This window comes from Vombatus ursinus, unplaced genomic scaffold (assembly GCF_900497805.2).
Source record: "Vombatus ursinus unplaced genomic scaffold, bare-nosed wombat genome assembly UNPS02008961.1, whole genome shotgun sequence".
NCBI classification, from domain to species: Eukaryota; Metazoa; Chordata; class Mammalia; order Diprotodontia; family Vombatidae; genus Vombatus; species Vombatus ursinus.
Window position 1 is genome coordinate 9879880 of NW_020948739.1, and position 22362 is coordinate 9902241.

At 41.5% G+C, this 22362-nt stretch overlaps 1 protein-coding gene across 1 annotated transcript in view; it reads left to right on the top strand.

Moving 5' to 3' along the window:
* The first annotated feature begins 2488 nt into the window (after nt 1-2488).
* The window catches only part of BAALC (BAALC, MAP3K1 and KLF4 binding), a 104950-nt gene continuing 85076 nt past the window's right edge, over nt 2489-22362 (top strand). The window contains exon 1 of the mRNA XM_027850010.1: nt 2489-2740. Coding sequence (XP_027705811.1) covers nt 2536-2740 — 205 coding nt within the window. The 5' untranslated portion in view covers nt 2489-2535. The remainder of the gene's footprint in view (nt 2741-22362) is intronic.

Consider the following 22362-nt stretch of genomic DNA (forward strand, 5'->3'; position numbering starts at 1 on the left):
GTTGAGTTCACAATTAAGAGAGACTTGAGGAAATCAGACTAGGAAATCAATTGCTTTGAACCACATTGTGATGGGCTTTAAATTCCAAACAGATGAGTTTATAGTTTAACCTAGAGGAAGTTGGAATTTACTGAGACTTCCTGAACATAGGAGTGACAAATGTGCTTTTTGTTTGTTTTTGTTTTTTGGTGAGGCAATCAGGGTTCAGTGGCTTGCCCAGGGTCACACAGCTAGTAAGTGTCAAGTGTCTGAAACTGGATTTGAATTCAGGCCCTCCTAACTCCAAGGCCACAGCTCTATTCACTACACCACCCAGCTGCCCCAAATGTGCTTTTTGAATATGATTTTGCCAGCTGTGTGGAGGATAGATTGAGAAGAGAGATACTGGAGGCAAGAAGACCAATTAGGAGGCTACTAGAGTGTTCTTGGCAAGAGGTAATAAGGGCCTAAACAAAGGTGTTAGTCATGTGAAAGGCAAGGGACAAGAATTGACCAGATTTGGCAGCTGAGGACCTATATATTCTTCCACAGAAACATACACTAACCCTGAGAGAGGGAGCACAAGCCAAGAATGTACACATTGGCAATACAAGTAGTAGAAACCACACATGTTGCTAAGGCAACTCACACCTCTGCCACTGCTTGATGTCCCACAGAGCTGCTCCTTCACTGCGGTGACATCACGGGACAAGTTTCGTTCGTGGATAAGCGAGGGACCTCTGGCGCTCTCCGCTGCGCCGCTCTTTGCTGACATCTTCACTGAGCTCCTCTCTCCTACTCTCTGCTGCCATCTTCTGGTCCCCTGCCGCTATAGGACTTTTGCTCGGCTTTGGAGGTTCTTTTGCTGACAGCCGTCTAGTTAACTATTTTGTAGTTTCAGACACCAGCCGTCCACACCCAGACAGCTAGCCAGAGAACTTAGATATTTGAGCTATTTTTTTTCTTCTGATGCCATTGTGATCCTCTCTTCCAAACTTTTACCAGAGTGATGTTCAGAAATTTTCTTTCGTCTTATATGCCCTGGACGGCTAGCCTGGGTTTTCTCCATATCTTCCTAGGGAATTTACTTAGCAAACCTCCAAAAAGCCTGAGTGGAGCTAGGGTAAGGTATTCCTTTCAACCCCAACACATCCTGGTTGCCATTCATATAAACTCAGGAGCATTACTGAAAATAACCTAGTGGTAGTGCAGAATCTGGCAATCTTGAACTACCAAAATCTGTACTTAACCCCAGCACACAGCATCACCACTTAACCTCAAGTGAACTTCCACAAAGACTTTGTACTGGACAGCAGGATACAGTTTACAACAGATGTGATTCCTTTCTTCCTCCTATCCCCGTGTCTTTTCCGAAGACCCCTTCAAGGTCTTCTTCATTCTCTTACTTCCTGTTCTGGGTCCAGCATCTCAGCCCAGTTCCTTGCACATTGTAGGTGCTACAAGAATATTTATTGAACTGAACTGGGTCATTAGTCAGAAAGTGTCTTTCAGTCGGCACACCCAACTAACTATTTGTAGGGAAAGGCACTCTAGGAAGGAGCCCCTGGCTATGTTCCCTGCAGTTGACACTTGGCAACTGAGAAGATATATTCTTCCACAGATTCTCAGAACGGGATCTTTAGGTTTGAGTGATAAAGGCTCTCCCACCTTTTGTAGCTCAGATCGAGAGAGAAGACAGATCTGACCAGGAGCTGGAGTTTCCTTGCCTGAGAACCTAGCTCTTCCAGGCTTAGTACAATGAAAACAACAGCTCTTTCTTCGCAGCTATGGGCACGTGCGGATCATTCTCACGGTTCCTTACTTCCGTTTTAGTGGTCTCCTTATTTTCCTTCAGGCGTCCCCCCCCCCCCCCCCCCCCCCCCGTGCATGCTGTTTCAGCTACAGTACTTGATCAACCAGTGATTGGTGGCAAATATGTCCCCATCCAGGAGCCTGCGGGTGAGGGGTGGGGGGAGTGCGGTGGGGTGGAATCCTCCTATACCCGGGACTCCAGGAACATCTGAGGCTAGGGAGAAGTCTTGGGCAGGTAACTGGAGCCAGCGGGGGCCAGATCCGATCCCAGGAGCTAGACTGACTGTGAGGGTCCGCTCAGCTCCACCCCTGGCTGACCATGTGAAGAGAGCAGGAATGAGGAGGACAAACAGAGCGCAAGGGGATTGTGGAGACACTTCTCCAGTGAAGGAGAAGCAGCTAAGGGGAGGGGCCCTCGAGGGGGCGAGAGACTGATGGAGAGAGAGAAGGGGGGCCGGCAGCGGGCGGGCTTTGGAGAAGAGGGAGGAGGAGAGAGAGGCGAGTGGGGAGAGCACAGCGCGGGGCGCGGAGAGCAGAGAGCTCCGAGGTTGGGTCTGCCAGGGAGCTGGGCGCAGGGACCGCGGCGGTGCTGGCGGCGACGGGCGATGCTGCTGCTGCCTGCCTACCCTGGGCTCCACTGCTGTGGGTGAAGGCTCAGTCTAGCCAAACCCAACCGCCAAAGGAGTCCGAAGCGGGACTGGAGTTGGAGGAGAGAGAGAAAGGACGAGGAGGAGGTGGAGGAGGATGGGCTGCGGGGGGAGCCGCGCCGATGCCATCGAGCCCCGCTACTACGAGAGTTGGACCCGAGAGACCGAATCCACCTGGCTGACTAACACGGACACAGACCTGCAGCTCTCAGCTACCGCTACAGCCGCCGGGCTCAGCCCCGGGGAACCGGACAGCGGCCCAGAGGCGGGCGGCCTACGGGACCAGGGCTCCCTGTACGCCGGTAAGTGAGCCAGCTGCCCACCGGGGCCAGGGCTTTCCTCATGCCCTCGCCCTGGATCCCTCCCTCCAGCCTTCCAGGGGCAGCGGCGGAGCGAGGGCGCCCGGGCAGGACTTCCCTCTGGTCTCCAGCCCACAGTCCAGCCGGATCTTTGGGGAGAAGAGGACCGAGAATTAGGATCGGGGGAGGGGGTGATCGAGGGACCCACAGCAGGAGTAGCGACACATGTCACTAGGGTGGCATCCTCATCCAGCAACTCCCTTTACTGGGAGACTTGGTTACCAAAGGCTGACTTCCTTCGCAATTACATACCCAGTTTCTGGGCGAAATCTACTTCTCTCCCTCTCTATTTCGCTGTGCTTGTTCATCTACAAGGAAATAGGGTGGGAAGACATCCTGCTGTTATCATAATGGCGCATCCCCTTATCCCCCCCCCCATCCCCACGCACCCCCAACCCCCATACCCCCATTCTACCTCTGCATCCATGTTTCTCTCCATCTTTCTCTCTAGCCATCTCATCACCTTTCCACCCAGCTAATTTCCTCATCTGCCTAGTCATCTGTTCTCGCCCTGCTTGGACTTGGATCAGATGTTTAAATGCTGTATCTCAGCAGATACTGAAGAGCAGTATTTCTCTTAGCTCTCCACATTTAGGTACTCTTAGAAAGCAGCTTTTTGCCTCTTCCAGAAAGCAAAATTTGAACTTGCTTCATACATTTTATGAACCCTCAGAATACCAAGCAAGAGAATTTCATGTTGCTCTTAGGTTTCCTTGAAAAACTGTTTTGAAAGATGTTTTCCTGCCTGGCTGGTTTATTGTTTTCTTTGAATTCTAGAATGCAACCAGATCATTCATGCTTGTCTGTTACAATTTAAATAACTTCCCAGTACCCTCCTTCTCTAGTGTAAAAGAAGGTGAGACTAAATGATAACAAAGGTCCTTTCCAGGTCTAGTTCCCATGATTTTATAATATGAGATTCTTAAAAATATGCAAATAACTTTCAGGTCCAACCATAAAGTTAGGATTTGGAAAGAAAACAGGCTGATAATAGTGAGAATTGATATAGAATCATTTTACTCAAAGGTGTTCCTCCCTCTGACATACTGGCTGGGTGGCCCTGGATAAGTCATTTAACTTTTCAGTGTTCTAGTTAACTTTAATTCTGTAAGTTAAAAGAGCAGGTTCTGACTTGAATCAGTGGAGGGAGTTTCTCCATATAGGAATTCCCTCTGCCAATGAAATCACAGGTCTAATCTCCATCTCCACCCATCTTATCCGAAGAATCTTAGAGTTGAAGTGACTTTAGAAGTCACCTGGAGGGTCAGCTAGGTGGCCCAGTGGAGAGCTCGTGGGCCCATGAGCAGAGTTCAATCCCAACCTCAGACACTTACTAGCTATGTGACCCAGGGCAAGTCACTTAACTTCCATTGCCTCAAAAAAAAAAAGTCATCTGGAAGATATGCAAGATTCTACTTCTGTAAAACCTAGCATCTAGTTGAACACTTCTCCTCAGAGAGAATTCACTACTTCATTGAGTTGCTTATAACATGTACAGACAGCTCTAATTTTAAGAAAAGTCTACTTTGCCCTAAGCCAAAACACACTTTAGCTTCCACTCATTTGTTCAAGTTCCTGGCTTTAAGAGCTATGCAGAACGAATCTAATCCCTCTTACACAGGACACATCTTCAAATATTTAGGAATACAGACTTAGAGATGGAAGGAACCTTAGAAATCATTTAGTTACACACAAGAAAGCTGAGGTCTAGAAAGGTTAAGTGATTTACCCAAGGCCACACAGATAAGAAATGGTATTTACTTGGAGCTGGGATTCAAACCCAAGTCCTCTGATCTGAGGACATATCCTCCTAACATTTTTTTTTCCTTTCTGGGCTAAACATCCCCAATTCCTTCCATCATTCCTCATAAGAAATTATTTTGAGTCTCCTCATCAACCTAATCTCCTATACTAACTGGCATCATGCTGTGACATTTCACCCACAATTTTCAAAAATTATTTCGTAGAAAAGAGGAGAAAGAGCCAACATTCAGCTGTTTATTACACAGGAGCTACCATCTTCTTTCTCAATCAGTTCAAATCAAATCAAATCTTGGATAACAATTTTCTTGTTTGGTAGCCTGCATGGTTAATCACTTGAATTCTACTGACTCACTGTGTTGTTTCTGCATCTGAGAGTTCATAAGATTATACATCTAGGGAAGCTTATAAATTTTCTGGTCCAATCCTCTTGTTTTGCAAATGAGAAAGCAGATGATCTGCTGGTGTTTACACAGGAATTAAAGTAGTGCCAATAGAATTCTAACCCAAATGTAACTATGTTAAAGCCACAACTTTTCTCCATTGCTTCACACTTTATTTTAGTTCTTTTGTGAAAAATAAAAATAAATGATCAGCCAAATAATATTCAAATTCACCTTAAAAAGAGTGATTTGGAGAGCCACCATAAAATTCCCTTCCAATGAATGTCTCTGCTTCGTGAAGGGACTCGGTTCTAAAGGCGATACCAGCAGATTAAAAACTCTGAGGTCCTACCAAATTGCAGTCACCAAGTATTGGTGTGCCTATTATTCAAAGATAAGCCTACCTAAATTTGGAGAGAACAGAAGATTGTACCATTGAGTACTATTTTTTTTCCTTTTTTTGGAGGAAGTCACACATAACAACTCAGTAATACATCTAATTAAGGTGTGGAGGAGTTAGGAAGTCTCCTACTGAAGAGAGTACTTAGATGAAATAACAAGACTCTGAAGGGAGGGAAATGAAGTCCAAACAGCGAGAAATGATTGGAAAAATCAAGTGAGATGGAGGAACATCCTTATGTGTGATCGATGAGGCCATCCCACTTAAAAGGTCTTTCATCTCCTCTCAGTTATATTTCAAAATCTTCCTGTTTTGATTCATGCTGTCATTCTGCCTTACCTCAGAGGATAATTCCCCTCTTTGCCAAAGTTATCCTAGTCACCTGTGCCCTAGATGCCATTCCTCCATCCCTACTCTATCATTCTCCAGGGCCTCCTTCCAACCTACTTAAAAACATCTTCCATTCTCTCCTTTCCTAAATTAAAAAAAAAGAACATAAAACAAAACAAAATCTTCTCTTGACCTTTTAGCCCTCTCAAACTATCATCTTGCTTCATCTACTAAACTTCTGGGAAAAGTACTCTGACCTTGCCAGATTTTCAAGTTATCATCTACTCAGTTATCAGATCTGTCCAGTTCTCACTCTTCAATATCTCTGTCTCTTCCTCTTCACTCCCACTGCAACTACCTTAGTTCAGACTCTTCGATCTCACCTTTACTACCACAGAATCCTAAGTGGTCTTTCTACCTCCTGTTCTTAACCCCTCTCCAATCCATCATCCACACTGCTGACCAAGTAATTCTCCAAATGCACTGTTCTGATAGTCTTCTTTCTCATCAAAAATCTTCAGGGGCTCCCATTAGCTATCTAATAAGGTGTAAACTTCTGATCCTCATATTTAAGGCCTTCCATAATCTGACTCCAGCCTCTCCAGGCATGTTTCAGTTTACTTCTTTGTGGATACTACTCTCCAATCAAACTGGCTCCCCTCAACCCTGCCCCCCTTTTTTACTGGATACTCATACTGTTTATGTATATGTCCATCTCCCAGCCTTTGCTCATACTGACTCCCACGACAGGAATGGATTTCCCGTTTCCCATTCCTACCTCATAAAGTCTCTTCCTTCAAGGCCAAGTTCAGCAGACACTATGGCCATGAAGCCTTCCCAGATGAAAGTTATTTCTTCTTATAAGTCTCATGGCACTTTGCCCTGCCCGATCCTGTGCTCTTATCATACTCTCCCTTATATCATATGTATTTATGCACTTGTCTTTTCCCTCAATTATTGTAAAGTGCTTGGAAGTTGAGTTTATGTCATGAATATCTTAATGTCCCTAAGTGGGGGCAAAATGCCTTGCACATAATAGATGCTTAGTAAATATTGAATTGAACTGAATTAAAATTGTGTGTTTACGTCCTTATAAAACAGAAATTCCTAACCTTTGTGAGTATGTGTGTGTGTGTGTGTGATGGTCCCCTCTGGCAGTTTGGTGAAGCCCAATTTACACTATTGAACACATGTGAATTTTAATTCAAGTGCAATTCTCCTAGCTCTAGCAATCAGCAGCCAGGTGGAACACCCTCCAAATCTATCATGACTTCACAGAGAGGCAGTGCTTTTGAAACTAGAACCATGAAGGAAAAAATGTCCTTGCTTACAAGACACTTTGTTGTTCAATCATTTCAGTCATGTACAACTCTTCGTGACCCATTTTGGGTTTTTTTTGTTTTTGTTTTTTTTTTGGGCAAAGATACTGAAGTGGTTTGCCATTTCCTGCCTCAGCTCATTTTACAGGTTAGGAATGGAGGCAAACAAGGTTCAGTGACTTGCCCAGGGTTACAGAGCTACTAATTTGTCTGAGGCCAGATTTAAACTCAGGAAGAGGAGTCTCCCTGACTCCAGGCCCAGCACTCTATCCACTGTGCACCTTGCTGCCCCCAAGATACTTTAGTTACTTTTTAATTAAGCTTGGGAGTTGGCCTTTTCCTGACTCTTGACAAAGACAGATTATAGACTTGACTTTGCCACTAACTCACTGTGTGATCTAGGAAAAGGTAGTGATTTCTCCTTCCCTGGGTATCTTCAGGCAGATGCTGCATGACCATTTGTTGGGTGTTTTGTAGAGGGGATTTTTTTGTCAGATACATATCAAGGTAAATTATTGTTAGGAGGTATTCTTGCTTCCTTCCTTCCTTTCTTCCTTTCTTTCTTCCTTCCCTCCTTTCTTTATTTCTTTTCTGAAAAGTCATTTGTAATTATACTCCAAATGCCCCCACTTTATACATGACTCTTCTCTTAAGAGTGAAGTTTTTTCAAACTTTGCAAAAACTCATTCCACTTTATAGTTGTAAATGGTTGTCATAACTCCAGGAATCACACTTATGATACCATGTTTAACAAAAGTAAAAGCTGCAGTATTTGTGGCTCCTAACACAATGATTTATTTAAGTAATTAAAATACAGTGAACAGTAATATCTATAGCTTTTATTTATATACTGGTTACATACTTGGAAAAACAATTTTAAAAACATCAAAGGGCCAGCAGTGTGGTCAAGGGACGTGAGATTTCTATCTGATCTTTCTTCAGCTTTTGATTCTTGATCTCACCATCCCCCACAAATGTTCCACTTCTGTGATCAAGAATTCTGAGATTATTCCATATGACCATAACCTCCTATCATTCCATCTCTCTCTGTGTCTCATGCCTTCTAAATCAACTTTATACTATTCTCTGTTTTAGAACCCCTTATCCTCTTGCCGCATTGTCATTAATACCTTGCCAAACCTGCCTTTGTTCTCATCGTTAGCCTCTCTGGCTTCTACTCTGCTCAACAGTGCTAATGGAAGTCATTCCACTCTACTGTATGGATCTGCTACAAATTTATGTTATCTAACCTCAACTAGGGCCTCACCACAGCAAGGCAATTTTTTTTACTCTTCCCAAATTAATTCATCACATTTCTCACAGATGTTGTTCCAAACTTTTTCTTCCTTCCTCAATTCTTCCATATTACCTCCTACTCCCTCCATCTCCATCTTATACTTTACTGAGAGAATAGAAGATGTTTGCTTTGGGCTCCCATTACTTTCCTACTCCACATCTCAAAATCCTTGACATCATTCCACATTCTCTTCTCCCTTATTCCAGTCTTAGAGGAGGAGTTGGCCCATCTCACCCAGGCTGACTTCTTTACTTGTACCCTCGATTCCTTCCTGTCTACTTGAGCAGATTACTTCTGAAACCATCTATTTCCCCATCCACTCTACCCCCTATCTTTAATTTCTTCCTATCTATTGGTTTCTTTCTTGCTGCCTACATACATGCCCCATTCTCATCCAGCTTGAAAAAAATCTTCACTTCACTGCACAATACCCTCAAATTGTCATGCTATATAGCTCTACTCCTTTTCATAGTCAAACCTTTATGGAAAGAAGGATGGATATCTACACATGCTGCCTCCACTTCCTTTCTTCTCTCTCATATCTAGGCCCTTTGCCATCTGACTTCTAATTTTATGAATCAACTAAAATGCTATTACAATAAAAATCTGCAACAAAGAGAAACTGAGGAACAAAGTTCCAAGCATGATCAATTATTAACCAGGCTAGCAATTGCCAGTAAATGGTATCCAAGGCTCCTCAGTAGCCAGGGACCCCCTGACAGGCAGAGCAACTCTTTTATACAGTTGGTTACATAAGGTCCAGTCATGCAAACTAAACTAAGACTGTAATTAGTCTAACACAAAGATGGGGGTGGGGTTACATTTGGTTTGACTCAGAGAGGGCATTTCCAGAACCCATGGCAATGGGTTCACTAATATTCTCTAGAAAGTCTCATGGTGGGCAAACATCCGATACCTGAGTTGATTCACATCCCTACCATGGTCAGCAAAAGCTCACAGATTTTGAATCTTTGTGGTCAGACTATAGCCCATAGGAAGCCAAGGAAGTTAAACTCTTACAAACTCTACCACTGAGGCCTATAAATCAATTTGAAACCTGATCCATAGGTACTGATTCCAGTGATTAAATACAATTCTCAAGCAACAATTAATATACAATACAAAATTTTCAATTAATTTTCAATTTCACAATGCTTAATCCAAAATTACCAGGAAACTCTTAACTGACAAATCAAATCAAATAAATAGCCTTTTCTCAGTGCTCATCCTTCTTGATTTCTGAAATACCTGACATTGTTGACTATTTTCTTCTTCTCAATACCTTGTCTCCATTGTGTTTTTCTTCTCTGTATCCTTCTGTCTTGGATCTTCTACCTGTCTGCCTATTCCTTCTCAAGACCCTTTCATGGGTCATTGCTAGTTATCATCCCTACCTTTTAAGACATGGTTCAAAAATTGAAGCACTGTAATCAAATACTATCTTCTTAAAGTTTTCACTTCCAAAATCTGCCATTCTCTCTTGAAGCCCTAGTTTGTGATCAGCTACAGGGGAAAAAACTCTACTACCTCAAGTCTTCAGTTTCTTAGGCAAGATTTTACAATATTTAGCAATGCTTTCTAGATTCCTTTTATTTATTTATTTATTTATTTAGTTATTTTTGGCTAGGCAATGGGGTTAAGTGACTTGCCCAGGATCACACAGCTAGTAAGCGTTATGTGTCTGAGGTCAGATTTGAACTCAGATCCTCCTGAATCCAGGGCTGGTGCTCTATTCACTGCACCACCTGTCTGCCCCTCTAGATTCCTTTTAGCAGTATGAGTTATGCCCATCTGAATGATCAGAGATAAGTAAGTTTGAACCTGTCCCTCTTCTTTTTCTTTATAATTCCTAGGAGTTATTTTCCATTCCTATGGCTTCAAATATTGGAGAATATTCCCAAATAGATTATTTACAGCCATGAACTCTCTCCCAGGCTCTAGTCCAACAATTTCTAACTCTTCAGTAGACATTTCTACCTCGACCTGAAAGTGATGTGGGAACCTCAAAGTCAACATGTTTAATTGGAATTACCATCTTTCTTCCATAGCTAGCTCTTAACTTATCTATTTCCTTTCATACCAACATTTCCAGTAGCCTTGCTTGAAACCTTGAAGTGATCTCCAGCTCCTCCCTTTCCCTTAGTCCCAATATCTAATCAGTTACTAAGTACTACTGGTTCTCCCTTTTGATTACTTTCTGTATTGGTCTCTGTTTCTATTCCCACATCTACCACCCTAAATTCAGGATATCACCCCAGGGTGACATTGAAATAGCCCATTAACTTGCAAACCCACCTCAATATTCTTAAAATAGAAATACTTAAATAGAACACTATGTAAGTAAAAACATCTGATACAAAGCTCATGTCTGAGGATGTAGGCACTATTTTGTTCAAGTACCCCTATTTCTGCCATGATGGAGGAGGTTTGTTTCATTATCTCAAGTCTTCAGGACCTTCACTGGCTTTTACATTACTCAGTTTGACTTCCTTGAGGGATCTTTTCAATGACATTGTTGTCATTATGTATTTTTCCTCTTAGTTCTGCTTATTTTGCTTTATATCAGTTTGTACAAGCCCTCAATTTCTCTGAATTTCTCAAATTTGTCATTTGTTACTGTACAATAATGTTATGTTACATTAATATACTATTTCCCCCTACCATTCCCCAATCAAGTGTTGTTTGTTTGTTTCAATCATGTCACATTATTCATGACCCCATTTGGGGTTTTCTTGGCAAAGATACTGAAGTGGTCTGCCATTTCCTTCTCCAGCTTATTTTTACAGAAACTGTGGCAAATGAAGTTAAGTGACTTGCCCAGAGTCACACAGCTGGTGAGATTTGAACTCAGGAAGAGGAGTCTTCCTGATTCCAGGCCTGTCACTCTATCCACTACGCCACCTAGCTGATTCCCCAATCAATACACACCCACTTTGTGGTAGCTCTCCAGTTTTCCCAGAAGTACTTATCTAAAAGGGAGTCCTTCATCCAGTTTATCAGACTCCAGGTTCCTCTTTTTCATTGTTTGTTTCTTGATTATCTAATTCTTGACCTCCTGGAATAGCTGGAGAAGGGTACAATGTTAATAATGATGATAATAATAATAGCTAGCAGCATATATATAGTACTTTAAGTTTTAAAAGGCATTTCATATATATCCCATTTTATTCCTTTTCACCAAATGAAAACAGAGGGGCATAAAACTTTAAAAAAAAACCAGTACTAAATAGTTTTGATGACCACTGCTTCAAAAAATAGTCTGATGCTTGGCATGCAAAGCTTTCCACAATGATTCTATTTAATTTAATACCTTTAAAAATAAACTTACTAGTCTTTTTCTTCCTCATCCTTGCTCCTACAATCAGGGCTCACTAACCTCTTTATCCCTGAGAGCTGCCAGAAGTGCCTCTGGTAGTCACTGGACTCCACTAGCAGGCTTCAGATATAGGGCAGGGAAGGAAAAGAAAGAAAAGCATGGAAGGACAGGCATGGGAGAAGAGAGTTAGAAAGGAAAAGAAAAGAAGTGGTTCTAAAAATTTTTAATCTCAGGACTCCTTTACACTCTTAAACTTATTGAGGCTCTCCTCCCCAAAGGGATTTGTTTATGTTTATTTATGTTATGTTTTTTTTATCCCTTCCTCTCCCTCTCCTCCCTCTCCCTCTCCCTTTCCTATCTCTCTATTATTGAGAGTTCCATCCCCAAAGAGATTTTATTTAGGTAGGTTCTCTCTCTCTCTCTCTCTCTCTCTCTCTCTCTCTCTCTCTCTCTCTCTCTGTCTCTCTCTCTCTCTTTCTCATCTTTTCACTATATTAGAAATTAAAATGTCTTAGTATTGTTTTGACCTCATGAACTATCTGAAAGAGTCTTAGACATCCAGGATTCCCTGGACCACACTTTGAGTGTTGCTAATCTAGCACCATTGATGGAAATCCAGATTCAAAGTCCAGAGACAATCTGCTTCATTGGTGGCAAAACCCCAAGGGGACAATGTGGAATCAAGGGTCACCAACCAGACTAAGCCAGGTACACAGAGGGAAGCTTCTAGGAGGGGGAGAGCTCATCATGAAGCTGAGCCAGGGGTTGCTCACTGGGGCTTTGCCACTCTACTGCCTGTGTCTCTCAGCAGCACTCTATGGAGAGCTTTACCAGCTCTGCCATGGGGGTGCTGACTTAAATCCCTTCCCAGATGGGCCTCTCTGTTGCCTGGAGACAAGACTGACAGAAGTATTGCTTGTGGAAGGTTGGACTAGTTTTGGTGTGAGGAGTATCTGCAATGTATCCATTGTGATCTCTTCTGGTCTGTAGGCCCCCTAGTTGAGCAAGTAGCCCAGCATTAAGGAGACCATGACTGTTGGGAAGCCAATCTATCTCCAGCCACAAGTTTCTCCTGAACACCCACTGGTACCAGAAATGGTAATAGTTTAAGCAGATGTAGATTCTCATGAATGTTTCAGAGCAGGGGCCAGGGAAGTATGGGAAAAAACAATATGGGGCTTGCTCTCATTGAAGGAAAGGTTTACTATACTGGGGAAGAGACTATCAGCTTTTTCTTCCAGTGTTTGAAGATTTGAATTGGATTAGAAGAGCTCTGTGGATAACCATATGTTGTTACCTATTTGTGTCACCCTATAGGTACTTGGGTAACCTCATGAATTTGGAGTCAGGAAGACTCATCTTCCTGGGTTCAAATCCAGCCTCAGACACTTACTACCTGTGTGACCCTGGGAAAGTCACTTAACCGTATTTGCCTCAGTTTCCTCATCTGTACAAATGAGTTGGAGAAGGAAATGGTAAACCGCTCCAGCATCTTTGTCAAGAAAATGCCAGGGGTCTTGAGGAGTCAGATATGACTAAACAACAACAACAACTAAAGTACTTTATATCTGAAAAAAAAGTTTTATGCTCCTCTGTTTTCATTTGGTGAAAAGGAGTAAAATGAGATATATATGAAAGGCCTTTTAAAACTTAAAGTCCTGTATGTATACTGCTAGCTATTATTATTATCATCATTATTAACATTGTACCCTTTTCCAGCTATTCCAGGAGGTCAAGAATTAGGGCCAAAGTGTAGTTGTTCTGAATGGCATTCCCATTCAGGGCCCAATACCTGCTAATTCTGAATTACCCACTTATTTTGTTATTTTTTTTACAAATAGTAAGGAATCCTGGTAGGACAATTTGAGTGTTAGATCAACTCGTCTATCACAGGTCATTCCCCAGGGACTCCTGAAGGCCTTATCAAGGCACCTGCTGGGATTAGTCTCTAGCATCAAGTATACTACACAACTGAAACATTAATGTGGAGGGAAGATCTCAGTGTCCTATAGGCAGAATACATTTGCAAAGGCCTGGTAACTGGCCAAGGAATTCTGGCCTGGGCTCTGGCAATAGGGCAGGGTGAGTAGTACCTGCCAAGGGCAGAACTTGGCACTTCCCCTGTGCCTAGTGATAATGCGGTTCCTGAAGTCCCAACTGCCAGACTCTCAGCATCCCTGGGAAGAAGCAGCAGCTCCTAAGGCCAGGGTCAGGGTTTCTTGACTCTCCCTCAGTCTTATTTGCAGAACTTTGAAGGTCATGGAGCTAAGCAGCAGTGAGCATCCATATATTATCCAAACCCTTACTGGCCTGGTTTGGACTTTCCTTGGGTCAGCGCAAGGTCAATGAAATTATCTGAGACCCTTGAATAAATGAGTATGTACCTAGAGTTGGGGACCATCATCTTGCCTGGATATACAGCCTCTTTGGGAGATAGGGAGGTACAGTGAAAAAAATGCTAGATTTGAAATTAGAGGATCTATTTTGAATTATAGCTCTGATGCTTATTGCCACAGTGACCTTGGGCAAGTCACTATTTCTTTAGGCCTCAATTTCCTCGTTTGTAAAATAAGGAGATTGGACAAGGTGACCTCTCTAAGATCCCTTCTAATTTTGGTCATGATCAAATGATCATAATAACAATATCAATATCTATGTAGCACTTTAACATTTGCAAGTGCTTTACAAATATTTCATCTGATGCTCATAATGACCCTGTGAAGTAGGTGCCATTATCATCCCCATTTTACAGATGAGAGAACAGAGACTTGCCTAAGGTCACAGCACTGGTAAGTTTCTGAGGCAGGATGCAAGTTCAAGTCTTCCTGTCTTCAAGTCCAACACTATATCTATAAGGCCAACCACCTAGTGTTCATTTACACAGTATCTTATGTGTACTTAGTTATTTGAGTTCCTTGAGGGCAGATAGTAGGTTTTTAATCTTTCTTTGCATCTCCAATGCTTACTTAGCACAATGTCTGGCATACAGGAAGCACTTAATAAATGCTTGTTGACTGGCTGGCTATGTCATTGAAATCATGGATCTAGTCCATATCCTCATCTTGAAATCTGAGGTCATTGGCCAGGAGGCCTTTGCACAGCATTGTAGGGGCTAGGGAAATGTAAGCTGCATTGTTGGAACTCAATCCCACCATTGAACAACAACCTTGAGGAAGCCATCTGATCCATTGATGGATGGTTGGGGTCATGTCATTGTGCAAGGGTGCATTGGTGCTCCTTCATTAAGTATCTGGAATGAGCCAGCAGGGGGCTGTGTGATGTCATGAATGGCATTGCCCAGTCTATGGCAAGGCTTACTGTTTAGATGCAAAATGTGCTGTGGCTAAAAGCTTTGGGGTCAGAATTCCTGGATCTGAGTCCTGGCACTGGCTAGATGTGTCAGGTTGGGTGTCATTTTTCTCTGGGCTTCAGTTTCCCCCCTGCAAATACTCAATTATTCTGGTACATTTGTTATTTCATCAACATTCTCTCTACTATGCAAGAAACTGAGACCCTGAGAAGGAAAGAGGCTTGCAGGAGGTCACACAGGAAGCACAAAAGACATTTGAACCCAGATCCTCTGAAATACAGGGATCTTTTTATTGCCCCTGACTGCTTTCCTACTAGAGGTTGGTCTAAGGTGGATTGCTTTAGGGGGCACCTAGTAGAATCATGCCACAGTTTATCTTCTCCTAGATGTTAGAGGGTCACTAGCAGAACTGTGGAAAGATCCCAGGGTAGACATTTTAGCAAATTAATTATTATTATTAATTATTAGAATTAATTATGGGTCACAGAAAAATATAACCGGGAAAGGGAGGATTTTCAATTGGAATCTGAGGCAATGTCCTCTTGTGGGCTTGGTTTCCTTATTGAGAAAGTCAAACTCCATTTTTTGGGGAAAACTTAGCAACTCACCTTATCTTTGGCTTGAATACAGAGATCACCAACTTTTCCTCCCCTTCACTCCCCCTCAAACCCCCATAACACCAAGAAAGTAAGACATAGTGTTTATATATATTATGGATATTCTAAGTAATGAAAAAGAGGTGATTTTAATGGCCCTTAGCCCCTTAATTTTTACTCAGAAGTGTGAAAGGAGCCCAATGTAGAAATTTTAGAATGAGACCCCAGAACTAACTATGGGTCACAGAAAAATGTAATGAGGAAAGGGAAGACTTGGGGAAGTTATTTGTACTGCAAACATCAAATGTTTTGTAGACCTATCTCTTTGTTTTCTCCTTCAACTTCATGGGAGTCCAAGGCCCAGCAGAGAATGATGTGCTGGCTAACATTCTGTGGCACAAATTTCTAATTAGTGACAACAGGGGAAAAGGTTCACAGCAAGGGGTCACTGGCAGACAGGAAGGCTGAAAGCTTACAGGGGAATCAGGAGACAGTGGACAATTGGCTAATTGAAAGTCTTGGCAAAGTTGCTCGTGGAAATTTGGGAAATCACCATGCCCTTGTCCAATGTGTTCATGGACTTCAGAGGATGAAAAACTGAAAGGCCTGGGAGAAAACAGCAGGACTGTTTAGAAAATGGGTTGCCATAACAACAGGGAGTGATGTTAGGACCACAGCAATCGTCTGCTCTTCCAACCCCAGGATACACTGAGCTGCAAAAGCAAACAAGCAGCTCAGCTTCCAAGTAAGACCTGAATCAATCATTATCTCCAAGACTGAGTTCCCAGGAGACAGAGCTGATTGCAATAGGTTGAGGTCAGTTTGCCTTGTTGTGGTAGTGCATCGTGTGCGGCATATGGGCTCAGACTGATTTCTCTACGTGAGCCCTTGAAGTTACGGGCATTTCCCATCTTCTGGGCTCTCAAGGCAGTAAAGCCTAGCTACATGGCCTGGGTTCCTCTTTGGATCAGAGGTTGGGAAGAGAATCTAATGGAGTGCATTTGGATGATCTACCAGGAGGTGCTTTATTTCTGTCTCTTTTCATTTTTAAAATTGCCTTTATAAATTCAATTTAAATTGAAAAATGATTTAGTATGGGTGCCACATTTTGTAGAAGATAGATTATCATTTTAGACATGACAAATTTGAAACTGAAAGGGACCTTAGAGATGACCTAGTCCAATCCCATAACATTACAGGCGAAGAAAATGGAGCCCAAAAGGCTGGGTTTTGTCTAAATTCATATAGTTATTAAGTGGCAGAGTCAGGATTTGAACCCAGGTGCTCTGATTTCAAACCCAGCATACTTTCCATTGTACCACATAGATTCTGAGCTGTAAGGGATTTAACAGATGAGGAAACTGGGTCCTAGAGTGGTAAAGTGGCTCATCTGCTTTAAAAAAATTTTATTTTTCAATTGACAAGCATTTATTTTTCTCTTCCTTCCCTCTTTGCAATTTAAAAGAAAAACAAAATCCTTGTGACAAATATGTATAGTCAAACAAAACAAATTTCCATATTAGGCGTGTCAAAAATGTATGTCTCATTCTGCACCTTGAGTCCGTCCCCTCTCTCTTAGGAGGTAGGTAGCAGACTTGCTCATTGATTACTAGCTTATAACCCTGAGCAAGTCACTTAACCTCTGTCTGCCTCAGTTTTCTCATCTATAAAATGAAGAACTAATAGTAGCTACTTCCCAGGGTTATTATGAAGATCAAATGACATAATTTACAAAACTCTATGTAAAAGCTATTCTTTTTCTTCTTCTCCTCCTCCTCATCTCCTGAAATCATGGTTGGTTAATACATTGACAAAGGTTCTGAAGTCTTTCAAAGTTGTTTTCTTTCACAATGTTGTTTTTAGATTTGTATTTAAATTGTTCTTCTGGTTCTATTCATTTCACTGTCCGTTCATACAAGTTTTCTCAGGTTTCTCTGAAACTGTCCTCTTCATTATTTCTTAGAGCCCAATAATATTCTGTTATACCCATATAGAATATTTCTTTATCCATTCCTCAATTGATGGACACTTCTTTACTTTCCAGTTCTTTGCCATTACAAAAAACCTGATGTAAATATGTCTACATAGCTAGGTGGATAGAGTGCTGGGCTTGGAGTCAGGAAGACCTGAGTTCAAATCCAGCCTCAGAGACTTACTGGCTAAGTAAACTAGGGAAAGTCACTTAACCTCTGTCTATCTCAGTTTCCTCATCAGTAAAATGGGAATAACAACAGTACCTACCTCACAGGGTAATTCTGAGGCTCAAAAGAGATAACATGTGTACAAATCTTCAAGTGCTATATAAATGTTGTTACCATTATTTTGTGTACATGTCTTATTCCCTTACTAAATTATAAGCTTCTTGAAGTCAGGAACTTTCTGGTAGTTGCTTACTAAATGTCTGTGGAATTGAATTGATTTTTGTTTCATATTCAAAAGGCTTAAGGCACAGGCTTTGGAGTTGACTTTGTCTGACATCTGAGTCTAGCTAAGTACAGAGGACTCTTCTCCACCAGGCCATGCCAACTACTGGGTGGTCATGGTGGAAAAGAGAGGGAGAAGGAGAGAGAAAGATGAAGGGAAAGAGAGAAGGAGACATGTAGGAAAGGGAGGGAGGGAGGGAGGAAGGGGAAAGGGAAAATGAGGAGAGCCTGGGATAGAGAGGGAGAGAGAGAGGAAGGAAGGGAGAGAGGAAGTTCTATGTTCTTCCCATGTGCCAGGCACTGTGCTGATTTTGCGTAGGGAATACAATAACTTAGGAAATTTCATGTCAAAAGATTATAGAATCATAGATTTAGAGCTGGAAGGGATCTCAGAGGTCATCTAGTTCAACACTCCCATTTAACTAATAAGGAAACTGAGGCCCAGAGAGGAGAAATATGTTGCCCAAGGTCACACAGCCAGTAAGTGGCAGATTGAAGATTTAAACCCAAATTCAGCTAGATGGTGTAATTGATAGAGTTCCAGGCCTGGAGTCAGAAATATTCATCTGGCCTCGGACACTTGCTAGCTATGTGACCCTGGACAATTTGCTTAACCTTGTTTGCCTCAATTTCCTCATCTATAAAATGATCTGAAGAAGGAAATGGCAAACCATCCAAGTGTCTTTGTCAAGAAAACCTCAAATGGGGTCACAAAGTCAAACATGACTGGAAATGACTGGACAACAAGAAAACAACCTTTGACTCCAAACCCAGTTCTTTTGCTTTACCACATATTCCCTCCCAATCAGCATTGCTGCAGCTTCAAGGTGTGACATTGAGAGAAGGATGTTAATAAAAATGGAGAGAGCAGGGAAGAGGGCATGAAGTTCATGCCATATCAATCAACCAGTCAACAAACATATTAAGAAGTTACTATGTGCCAGGTACTGTGCTAAGCACTGAAGATATAAAGGGCAAAAATAGCATTGCATGTATATATATATAGCTAGATAGATAGATATAGATATAGATACATATATATATATGTTTTTGCTTTTTGGTGAAGCAGTAGGGGTTAAGTGACTTGCCCAGAGACACAGCTAGTAAGTGTCATGTGTCTGAGGTCACATTTGAACTCAAGTCCTCCTGAGTCTAAGGCCAGACTTCTACCCACTGCGCCACCTAGCTGCCTCAGGGAGTTTATATTCTAATGGAGGAAAAGATATTTCTATATATAGGTATTTCTCTCTCTCTCTGTGTCTCTCAATGTATATCTGGAGATATAGTGTAAAGATGTAGGTGTGTGTGTGTGGAGAGAGAGAGAGAGAAAGAGAGACAGAGAGAGAGAGACAGAGAGAGAGAGACAGAGAGAGAGAGAGAGAGAGAGAGAGAGAGAGAGAGAGAGAGAGAGAGAGAGAGAGAGAGAGAGAGATGTTCACCTGTTCCAAAGATACTGCTAAGATGCTGTTGGGAAGGTAGGAAGACCTCTGGACTTCTAAAATCCACAGAATCTTCCTTTTGCCAATTGTAGGAGTGGAGGGAAGTAACAGCCCTGATACTCTCCTCTTTTCTTCAAGAATTCCTTCTCAGAAACAATTTTCTCTCCTCTCCATTGTCATAAGCTTGCCGGACATGGAATCTCTTGGGTTCTAACTGGCTTAATATTTTATAGCTGATTCCTAGGGTAAGATACAGTTTCCTTACCCATTCCGAATGCCCTTTCTTTGTGCAATGTCACTTCCAGTTCATCCAGTGACTCATCAGAACTATCTAGATTGATCAAAGGCTTTTCACATGCTTTCCAATCAAGATGAATTCTCATCTGGTTAAGGTATAGCAGTTACTTTAGGTGGATGGAATAATTTGATTGATTGACTCATCAACACCCTTACATTTAACACAGAGAAGAGAAATTTCAAAGCAGATACGATGGTTGTTTTCAAGTAGATGAAAAACTATCATTTTTAGAGGGCTCAGTCTTGTTCTGCTTAATCCCAGAAGGCAGATCAAACGACAATGGGCAGAAGTTCTAGGGAAGAAGAATTAGGCTTGCTATCAGAAACAAGTCCAACTCCCTAATAATTTGAGCTGGCCCAAAGTGGGATGAGGCCTTTCAAAATGCAGGGGGTTCCCTTTCGTTAGAGATCTTCAAATAAAAGTTGGATTTGGTGTGGAATGGATTCATGTTTAGGAACAGGTGGAACTGAGGTCCCTTCCAATTCTGACATTCTAGGATTCTACTTTATTGTTATGATGAAAGACCTTTTTTGGGGGGAAAAATAGGCTTAAAGGAATTATACAGATGGATTCATTGGAATGCATTACTACCTCTCTAGATTTGTCTAAATTCTTTAAAGACAGTAACCGTTATTGAGGGCTTGGGTCTTAATAAAAACATCATTATCTCAAAAGAAAATTGTGTCCATTTAATCTATTTCTTTGTGCAAAATTGTAAATATTTGAGGCATTCAACTTGTTTTCTCCTATTCATAGTATATTTGATCACATGACTCCTCCCCCAACCTGTAAGGCACATAGGGATATTTCAGATTAAGAAGGACATGTAAAATACATACTTTCTAGTTGAGTTCAAATGTCTGGCCAGTTGGACAATCATGAAATCTAACTACAATAAAGAAAGAAATTCAAATAAAATACAATCCTATGACTTTGACATAGCTCAGCACAGCTCACTATGTTTACCTGGATATAAACTGGACAGACGTAAGTACTAATCCTGTTGCTTATTTTTGATAGGAATTGGCTCAATGTTGGGATTGAGGCTGTCTATGTATGGTAAAAAAATGTAATCAACTCAATCAATATTTGTTGAACAGAATTCAAAATTCATTATATCCAATGGGGAAAAAGCAGTCAAACTAGTCATTAGACTGATTGCATTTCCCATTTTGAGCAGATGTTCTGGCACCATTTAGACACAGCCTAAATCTCTTCATATTTCGTTTCTAGTACTTTTGCTTGGTTGATATAAAAAGACAGATCTAGAAAAGTGGTATCAGTCTCACACTCTATTCCTGGAATATACACCCTCTTTCTCACTCGGCATCTTAGAATCCTGAGCTTCCTTAAGGCACAGCTGAGGTGCAACCTTCTATATGAGACCCTTCTTGATTCCACCTTTCTCTCCCAGTTGTTGTTGCTTTTTCCCTCTTGCAGTTGCTTTTTGTATCTTTTTATATACTTGGAAATTATCTGTCATACTTTATCCTCTCACTAGGATTTAGGCTCCTTGGGGTTGGAACTATTTTGTTTTTGTTTTTGTCTTTGTATCAATAAAAATAATAACTGACATTTAAAATTTGTAAAGTGGTAGTGCAAGTTAGACTCAATAATTTCTAAGTTCCTTCCAACTTTAAATCTGTGATCCTATGCTTTCATTGCAAAGTGCTCTTATGTCATTCTCTGCTCAATACTCTGAGACAGGTGGTATTATGTCTATCTTACAGATGGGGAAACTGAGACTCAGAATTAAAGGTTAAATTAACCTTGAAATTAACTTGCCCAGAGTCACACAGCTAATTAAGAATCTGAAGCAGGATTCAGACTCAGCTCTTCCAGATTCCAGGTCCCCTCCTCTATCCACTGTGTCACCTAGCTTCCTAAAAATAGCTCTTTCCTTCAAGACTAGAAAGTATCATAGGTCAGATTTGAACACAAGTCTTCTCAAATCCAAGGCTGTCATATCCATTGGCACAAAACACAGTGTCTTGCACATAGTAAATGCTTAGTAAATGTTTGTTGAATTTTAAGTTTTTAGCCTTTGTATATACATACTGCTGCTATTAGAGTCTTTGTTTCTCATAAAAATTTAATTAGGGTTGTGTATTTATTTGTCTGAATAAAGGGACAGGAGGCTACATAGTATTTTGGGGGATGGGATGGGAAAAGACTTTAATCATTGTGATTGAACTATTGAGGTGACTAGTGTAGGAAATATGTCTTTGTCTTGATGGATAGATAAGGGATTCCAAACTTTGTACTATTCTTTTGTTAATTTGTTTTAAAGAGAGCCTTATATCATCAAAGCCTTGACTTTTCTTCAAAACTGGGAAAAATGACGTCAATCAATCAGTACGTGTTTAGGCTTTGTATTAAGCTCTAGGGAGAAAAAAAAGTGTACAATACTCCCTGCCCTCAAGGAGCTTTACATTCCAGTGGGGTAGAAAATATGTAAATAAATAAGCACATACAAGATACATACATATTAGATGGAAGGTAACTATGGAGGGGAAGGGACTATCAGACAGGGGAACCTAGAAAGGTCTCCTGCATTTGAGATTTGGCATTTGAGGCATTTGAGATTTGAGTTGAACCTTGAGGGAAGCCAGGGGTTTTGTAATGGAGGGTAGCTAGTGCAATAGTATAGAGATGGGAAATGGAACATTGTGTTTGAAGAATAGGAAGGCCAG